Source organism: Vigna angularis, chromosome 6 (assembly GCF_016808095.1).
Source record: "Vigna angularis cultivar LongXiaoDou No.4 chromosome 6, ASM1680809v1, whole genome shotgun sequence".
Classification (NCBI taxonomy): domain Eukaryota; kingdom Viridiplantae; phylum Streptophyta; class Magnoliopsida; order Fabales; family Fabaceae; genus Vigna; species Vigna angularis.
Window position 1 is genome coordinate 22,121,629 of NC_068975.1, and position 9,135 is coordinate 22,130,763.

The 9,135-nt window shown below is 35.1% G+C and overlaps 1 protein-coding gene across 5 annotated transcripts; it reads right to left on the minus strand.

The window, feature by feature from the left end:
* Positions 1-2,566: 2,566 nt before the first annotated feature.
* On the minus strand, positions 2,567-9,135 carry LOC108342709 (phosphomethylpyrimidine synthase, chloroplastic). 5 transcript variants are annotated; one of them, XR_008250195.1, is made up of 7 exons: positions 8,983-9,135; positions 7,141-7,463; positions 6,852-6,979; positions 5,318-6,144; positions 4,207-4,883; positions 3,333-3,397; positions 2,567-3,148 (listed from the first exon to the last, which is right to left on the minus strand). XR_008250195.1 is itself a non-coding variant. In XM_017580503.2 (6 exons), exons 2-6 carry the CDS (start codon positions 7,449-7,451, stop codon positions 3,388-3,390), a joined length of 1,953 nt encoding a protein of 650 aa, XP_017435992.1. In that variant the 5' UTR covers positions 7,452-7,463; positions 8,983-9,135; the 3' UTR covers positions 3,193-3,387. The 5 variants fall into 5 exon arrangements, 4 of the variants coding, with proteins under 4 accessions (XP_017435992.1, XP_017435993.1, XP_052735692.1 ...); XM_017580503.2 differs by lacking the exon at positions 2,567-3,148 and having other exon boundaries at positions 3,193-3,397; XM_017580504.2 differs by lacking the exon at positions 2,567-3,148 and having other exon boundaries at positions 3,193-3,397; positions 7,141-7,474; positions 8,983-9,123.

The following is a 9,135-nucleotide window of genomic DNA, read 5'->3' on the forward strand; positions in this document are numbered from 1 at the left end:
ACTGATATCGAAAATAAAATACCCAACAAAGAAAAAGAAAATTGGTTCTAAAAATCAAGACTTATTCAACTACTAAAACGACTAAATATCATGCGAGAATATTTTCATTCAATTATCTTCGTTATACTCTTTTTGAGAAATTTTCAAATGGTTTTAGCTAAAATTAAAGTCATCATTCAAGTAAAAATTGTTAGTGATATTGAATACTCTATTTGCTATACTTAAAAGCCTTTTAGAGTATTCTCTAATGTTTTTATATTCCTTCTTCTTTTGCAATTCAAAACCTTTAATAAGATTAAGCACATGCACATGTAATGTTTTCATTCAATTTAAAGTCTTATTCCATTTGTTATGCTTAAAAGTCTTTTAGAGTATTCTTTAATGTTTTTATATTGCTTCTTTTGCAATTCAAAATTTTTAATAAGATTAAGCACATGTAATGCTTTCACTCAATTATCTATCATACTTCTTTGCTCCTTAAAAACTAAAATAACACTTTCACAATTAAAACAAAAATAAAAGAAAATCCACCTAAAGTTCTAAAACACCCCACTCATAACCTTTTTAATTAATCAATTTACATTTTATTTTATTAGTTATGTACAGAAGTATTTGTTAAATATAGTGAAAATTATGTATGGGATTAATCTCTCTTGTATTGAATATACACATAGGGCCCTCTATTTATAATAGAACAAATATAGACTAAGCCCAAAATACAAATAAAAAATAATAACAAACTAACTAAAGATAAAAGATAATATATCTAATACTCCCCCTCAAGCTGGTGTATACAAATCATATGTACCAAGCTTGTTAGTAATATAATCCATAAAGACTTAGTGAAAATATCTGCTTTTTGCACTCGAGTGACACCAAATTGCTAATGATTTGTAAGACGACATAGAAGACGAAATACCAACCCACAAGACTCCTCTTGAGCAATAAATCTGGGAGGTTGCTCCATGTAAATATCTTCTTGCAAATCGCCGTTGAGGAATGTCACCAGTGGATAAAGAGGTAATTGTTGGAGAGCCACCACGGCTATAAATAAACTAACTAAAATCATCTTTTCCATGAAAAAAAAAACATATATGAATGGATCAAACGAAATGGTGACAAAAGAGAGATCAAAAAAGACCGCAGCGAAAGAAGCCATTGATGAATAGGAGAAAGAAATGTTAAAAAATCCAATATTCTCTAATCAAGGACCTGAAAAAGGAAAAAGAGCAACCTCGATGCTCTGAATATCTCTACAGTGATAAGATATTGTTCGCTTTGGGTCAAGCCCTCACGGATTTGCTTTTGGTACCACTCCAAAAGACCTCTTAACAATGGAGATATGTTATGTGTATATAAACTCATGTTCATCTCTTATTTTATGCGATGTGGGACTTTGTTTGTACCCAATAGAAACTCCCATCAAGATGTCGTTGATGGCATGATGGTCGCTTGGCCGAGACGATCAAAAGCATGTGATCATCGGTCAAAACTAGAGCTTCAATAATTACAACGGTAGACGATGACACTGCCGACAACGGTAGATGGCACCACCAATAGCGACGAGTGTAGTGGTAAAGACAACAAGAATTTTTTTCTCAAAAAAACCAGGCTCTAGATACCATGTTTAATATAATGAAAATTATGTATGAAATTAATATCCCTTGTATTGAATATACACATATAGGATTCAACCTTGTTTCTTGGAGAATCTACAACTTAAACTTGTTAATAACTTGATAAAAAAAATTAAAAAAACTACTCATGAAAAGGAAAAATTTGTCATGGGTTGGGAGATTGATTACCTCGCATAAAATAATTGTAACTAACATCAGCTAAAAAATATTTTTAATTATTAAATATTTAAATTAAAATAAATTGTGTATTTGATCATAATTGAAACATTATTATATTAAAATAAAAAAACATTAAAATTTAACAAATTTAAAACACCTTGGCCAGGGAGAACATTTTACAAATAAAACAACTCGAATATTAAAAGTTTCAAAATCAATATATTAACATAAACTCAATTCAAACGTCATGTAATTTTTTAAACTTGAAATCAATTAAGGTTTGGAATAAAAAGAAAACTTAAAACTGTTTCACTTCAACCTTTAGAGCAGTGGAAAGGCCGGAGACCATGAGTGACATGAAATGACACCATAAACATAAACATTTAGCAGGTCATTCTAACCAAAACGTACGAAATGTTGCATTCAGACGCCAACAGATATTTTAGACCTGCTTCAAAATATCAATCATCTTACTATAACAATACAAAATCATCACTATCATTAGTGCCTGGAAAAATGGACTAGGTACAAAATAATAAATTCGTTTAGGTCAATGTTTCATGTTTTGTTTTATGGAAGAAAAGAGGTATTACCTCAACTCGATTGCGGTTGATTATGATTTATGGGCCACAGATCTGTTTTATTTTATGGAAGAAAAGAGGCCAGGCCACCATTTGGAAATGGACTTCGTTAAATTGTCCCTAGCAATTCTGACAAGATATTTTTGGAGTAAAAGATAGCAGAATCCATAATACTTCACAGTATCAAACTGTACAGAAATAATTACATTTGCATAATATTCAATCTTGCTCAAAACATAGCCTGATTATAACTAGCATGTTTGTCTCATCAGAGACTTAAAAAACATGACATTCTTTCAAAACATTCTTTACCTTTTACTGAAGTCCATATGAAACTCACTACAAAATAAGAGACTAAAACTAATTGAAAAATAGAGCTACAGCAGTAGGACCCGCATGAATTTCCTTGATAAAAAAATTGTTGAATAGTGTTGCTAGCATTTCTCTTCTTATATGTGAAGGTGGATTTTATGCTGAATTATAAGATCTTGAATCTAAGGACAGTATACTACTAATTCAGATCATGCAGCCGTACATTTTAAACACTTCTAACCATGACCAAATGGCATGGCCAACGAGCTGTCTGCTGCATCCCAGTATTAGCTGGTCCAAATTGCGTATACAACGCGCAATTCCTGCAGAAGCATAAAAAAGAGAAAAATGCACGCTCCCTGCGCAGGCATCACCCTGATCAGGTTCAAAGGGACTGTCTCAGCCTGATCTGCTAGCTTTCTATCTTGATAGCGAGAGCTTATACAGATTCAGGCACCCCTGGTGCATCTCGGGTGTTAATAAAATAGCCCAAAAGATAAAGATGGTATTCAACATGATACTAGAGCAATTCATTACTGAGAATTGGATAACAAAACAAATGTTGACTAAAGATGAAGTTCATAAACGCTCTCTACAAACAGAACTTATTCGCCTACTCCTACTGCTTGAAATGCATTCCCACCCTGAGAGGCCAGCTGGGAAGCTAGCTCCATGTTCTTTCAAATGATTTACTCCATTCATGCAGTCCTGCAAAATAATATGCATAAGATATTCCATCTTCCGCTGACAAACACCTAAACAAGGCAAATGGTTGGCAAACCATTTCCATAACAGTAAACCATTAAGTGTGCGTAATTGCATTAGGGGGAAAAGTGTATAATTGCACGAGAAGGGAAAGTTATATGGTGCCATATGGAGCTCACTACAGACGCAGGTGCTATGAAGATGCCATAGGTTTAATCCTCCTACACAACAGAAGTTTCTTAAAGTTGAGACTTTAAGAAGTACTAGAGCATAAACTAATTCAAATTATTATGCCATGAATTCAAATGGTTATTTGGTATCATAAAAGTGTACGATGAACAATGAAAGTGGAAATATAGTTTACCCACACCTAGTCATTATGATAATAATAGAGGGTGAGCCTTGGTGCAACTGTAAGGTTGCTAACTTGTAGCCTTGGGTTCTAGTGATGGGAATTACTCTTCTCCTTGGTATGATGGCCTAAGTTTAACTCTCCCCAAACCCATGATGATAGGACCCCTATGTACCCTGCTACCCATTTGTAGTCATTTTCCTTTAAATAGCATGAATAGATTGGCTTCTATGAGGAAATATCAACATTCAGCAGGACAAGATGGTGCTTCATGTTGTAGTCACTAAAGGAGACAAATACTTCGGCCAATAATGTGGCTTTTATGAGATTTTTACTTAGATTAGGTTTCCAACAAGCATATTTAATGAATTGATTCACAGCAACCCATTATAATCCATGTCAAATGGAATGAGAAAAAGAACGTCATATTAAAACACTAAAATATTTTATCCAGTCTCACCTCTCCTTGGAGTTTACGTAAGCTTCTGGCAAGTAAATCTCTCCACCAGCTTCACCATGTTGCTCCCCACTGATAGTTTTCTTGGCAGCTTGAAATTCAGCACTCATAGCATCCATCCCACGCTGCAAAGCTTCCTCAGCAGTTCCATAGCCATATTTCTCAGCATACTTTCTCACATCTTCTGTTATCTTCATGGAGCAAAATTTAGGGCCACACATTGAACAGAAATGTGCCACTTTCGCACCATCTGATGGCAAGGTTTCATCATGGAAGGCCATGGCTGTCATTGGATCCAATGACAAAGCAAACTGGTCCATCCATCGAAATTCAAATCTTGCCTTGCTTAACGCATCATCCCAGGCCTGAGCATGTGGGTGACATTTGGCTAAATCAGCTGCATGAGCTGCTATCTTATAAGCTATCACTCCAGCCTTAACATCATCCCGGTTTGGCAACCCAAGGTGTTCTTTTGGAGTCACATAACAGAGAAGAGCTGTACCAAGTGCACCAATATTTGCAGCACCGATTGCAGAGGTAATGTGATCATAGCCAGGAGCAATATCAGTTGTTAAAGGACCAAGGGTGTAAAAAGGTGCTTCATTACACCATTCTAACTGTTTCTGCATGTTTTCAGGAATCTTGTGCATTGGGATATGTCCAGGTCCTTCATTCATCACCTGTAAAGTAACTCAAAGTAAACAGATGGTGATAGCTTAATATCATACGAAATAGATAGAATCACCATGCAACAATATATACATGAAAACATTGTGTACTATATTTAGTTTCGCAGTTGGCCACCTAGGAACTTCATTGATCATCAAAGCAGTGGCAAATTCAACAGCATTTAAAATATACCTCTCGCGATGGATTGTTAGTCTATTCCTATCGAAGTTATTATCTCTAATAATATTAAAATGTGACTAGAATTATGCCTAGAAACACCTAATTGTTCATGCTAAAGAACTACTAATAATGAAAAGTAACACGTTAAACAGATATGTATGCAGAGACTGTGATGTTGAAATAAAAATTGAAATTAGAGGCTAAATCATTTCATCCTGCCATAAAGGTATGAGTTTCGAGCTGTGAAAAATGTTATGTGTATCACCTGCACATCCTTTTCCCATGCTCTACGGGTCAGTTCTCCTTGGGTCAAGAGTTCAGCAAATTGAGCCGTGTCATTTGCATCGTAGATGGATCCAGGTCTTAGACCATCACCAATGGATAGGGCCACATCATACTGATTGCAGATGTCAAGAATGTCATCCCAGTGCTCATAAGCAAAATTCTCTTTGTGATAAGCTAAGCACCACTTAGCATGAATAGATCCTCCCCTGGAGACAATTCCTGTCATGCGTTTTGCTGTTAATGGAATATATCTCAGAAGAACTCCTGCATGGATGGTGAAGTAATCTACACCCTGTTCAGCTTGTTCAATCAGGGTGTCCCTGAAAACCTCCCAGGTAAGATTTTCAGCAATTCCATTAACTTTTTCAAGTGCTTGATAAATAGGTACAGTTCCAACTGGTACAGAGGAGTTGCGTAAGATCCACTCTCGAGTTTCGTGGATGTGGCGACCAGTTGAGAGATCCATGACTGTATCAGCTCCCCACATAGTTGCCCACTGAACCTTGTAAACCTCCTCTTCTATGGAGCTAGCAACTGCAGAATTTCCAATATTGGCATTTACTTTCACCAAAAAGTTTCTTCCAACAATCATGGGCTCTAACTCCAAGTGTTTTTTGTTGGAAGGAATGATAGCACGTCCACGAGCAACTTCTGACCTCACAAACTCTGGGTCAAGCTTCTCACGAGCGGCACAATAAAGCATCTCCTCAGTGATAATTCCCTGCTTGGCATAGTACATCTGAGTAAATCTTGGTGGACCTATTTTCTGCCTCCTGTCAACCCACTCTTGACGCAATTTTGGGAGTCCTAATCATCAAATCCATGAAAACATATCAATTGAATAATGTAAGTTTTCAAAAGCTTAGTGCAAATATAGATAAAAGGCCAAAAACATATTCTTCAATGATTGCCCGGAATAATATTTCACCACTTTGATGTTTTGTTCAAGTAAAAATGAAACAGGGTAGATTAAGGGATACATGCAAATGCAAATGTTAATTTGGCTGAATTCATTTCTAAAACAACAGATTTCAAAACAAGAGTATGATGATTTAATGCAATTGCTGAAATTAAAATCCTTGATGAATTGAGCACGTACATATATGGATAATGGTAGCAAGTTGGAGAAACTTGGGATTAGCATAAACTGACACTAGGTTCAAACTATACAACAGAAAAAGAAATACCATCCGCAACAAGATTGCATAGAACGGACGGGATAACTTATCTTGTTACAGTTTTAATTTTGCAAGAGCAGATATGAACATTTACAATTAGGAAATGATTTCTGCCCAAATATCATCACGAGGATTGCAAATGATGCTAGACAGACGATAACAGCAATAATAGCAACAATGATAAAATCGAAGAATGTATCTATGAATGGAATTATAGCTGTTTCATTCATGCCGAAAAAAAGTCATTAACACAACATTAATCACAAAGAAAATGAATGAACTAGAGTAAAGATGCATGACGTAAAATAAATGCACAAAAATGTTAGAATTACATACCTATCCTGGGGTTTATATTTTGGGGACCACTAGTGTCATAGGTATCAAAGTGTCCTTCCTCCCCAGAGAGGTGAACTCTACGAAAGGGAATTTTGAGCACATGACCAGTTTCTTCATGAGTCACTTCCCTGTGCACATGAATGGATCATAAATTAATTCTGGTAAGTTGTCCAAGGACCCCTCTTGAGTTCTGTCCATGTCCAGTTTGTTCAGAGAGACATGGAAAGCCATGCTATCTGTAATTAAATTCTACTAATTGTATGAACTAACAAAAGAAGAAGATAATCACCTGTGTTCTTTAGTGCTCTTTGGAAAGCACTGTTCAAAGGAAGGAAGGGGAAGAAAATCAGGAGAAGCAGGGTCAATAGTGTGCTTCTTTTGATTGGTTTTGTCTGAATTGGTAGTTGGAGGATCAAATGTTAATGTGGCTCTAGGTACCAAGGTCATGGAAGGTGGAACAAGTTCCTTCTTCCAAGCACTTGAAACACGTCCAACAACATCAAATCCAGGCAAGAATGTAGAACTTGGAAATTTCGATTGAGAAGCATGGTTGCCATTCTTGCAAACAAGTGATGTCACATTAGCATGCACTGATGCCATCTTGATACAGAACTACAGTATTGCTTTGGAAGACAAACATTAGTTATTTTACAACAGCCTGCAGCATAATGTCTAAATATGTGTATCTCAATACTCAGTTATCAATAGATTCGTGTGTCAAAAGAAATATTCCATTTTCAATTTCTACAAATTAGTTGGTCAATTAATTTCATAATCATCCTCTTTAGGCTGATATTCAGATTAGAGAGCTGCTTAGAAAAGGAATCTGACCCTGAGTTTTCACTTCAAAACAAATGATATTGGTTTTTCATCATCTTTACGGAAAATGTTAAAAAAAGTAAAAAGGGTTTAACTCCTCTAAAGCAATGGATGCACTTTAGAGGCTAAAGTACCAAGTTATCCTCAGTAACAAAAAGACAAAATTTTATGTACAGTGAACTATGAAACTGTTAAAAGGCAGAGTGCTGATTAGTAATCATCAAAAACAGTTATATATGTTTTTAATCTTCTAAATACGACCATTTTTAGTTCTCTGTAAATAAACTGTTTCCCTTTGATTCCTCATGTATCTTAACATATCATGTGTTGGTTGTCTTTCACAAAAAACCTCCTTTCTATCTCCATTTATGGAAAAAGAATCTTATATCATATAATAAATAAAAATGCAATTTATTTTTTAGGGATTAAAAGCAAGCATTACTTTATTCTTAGGGGCAAAAGCCAAACATTATTTTATAGGTAAAGACTAAAAAAATGTTTAATTTTATAATAAAAATATAAACTTGTGAAAATCTACTTGAGCCATTTTTCAATTAACATTATAATTTATAGGCTAAAACAGAATTTTGGTCTCTAATCTACATTTTAGGTTTTATCTGATCCCCTGAAGTTCCACTATGGTCCCTTGTGTTGACCACATTGGCCCGCAAAATTTGTCGCTGTTGTTGAGTTGTCAACATCGGTGTGAAAACTAACAAAATGAACAATTTGGTATAAAAGACAATAGTGAAACTTTTCAAAATTTTAGGTCAAAATTGAAACCTAAAATATAAACAAGGTTATAATTCCATAATTTCCTCATTAAGAAGTACAGCCACCCTTTGGGCCCTTTGTTCAATAAGAACCAAATACTTAAAACAAAAACAAAAGCAATCGTCAGAGAAAGATACGAACATTCTTTACATAATAAAATGGAAGCAAGGTGAGATAACCTTTTCCACATATCAATAACACTCGTTCCAATTCTCAAACATTCTTTTTAAAACACAAAGTAAAATATAAATATAAAAGAGAAAAAACCAAATGAAATCCACATCCAAAATCATCAGGGGTTGTGTGAGGATTCTTCAATAACAAGACAAAAACCAGAGACTTTCACTATATCCACCATACCCTTTTCCTTCCAGCAGCACCCCATTTTTTCCAAAAGTATATTTCAACAGCATAATGAAGAATCATCCAAAAAATATCAAAAGGGAAAATAAATACATATGTGTGTGCATAGAGGTAAAAGAATACCAGGACACATACAACAGATGAAAAACACACCAAAAATGAGAAGAGAGAGGACCTGAAGGAAGAATGGTTGGTCTTATCTGCAATAAGGCAACGAATGGCACAATGAGTTGTGCAGTGAATGGTTGAAGAAAAGTGTAGGAGAGTGTTGAATTTATACAGAATGGAGAATAGAAAATGGTTGCATGAACCAAAAGTGGATGATGAG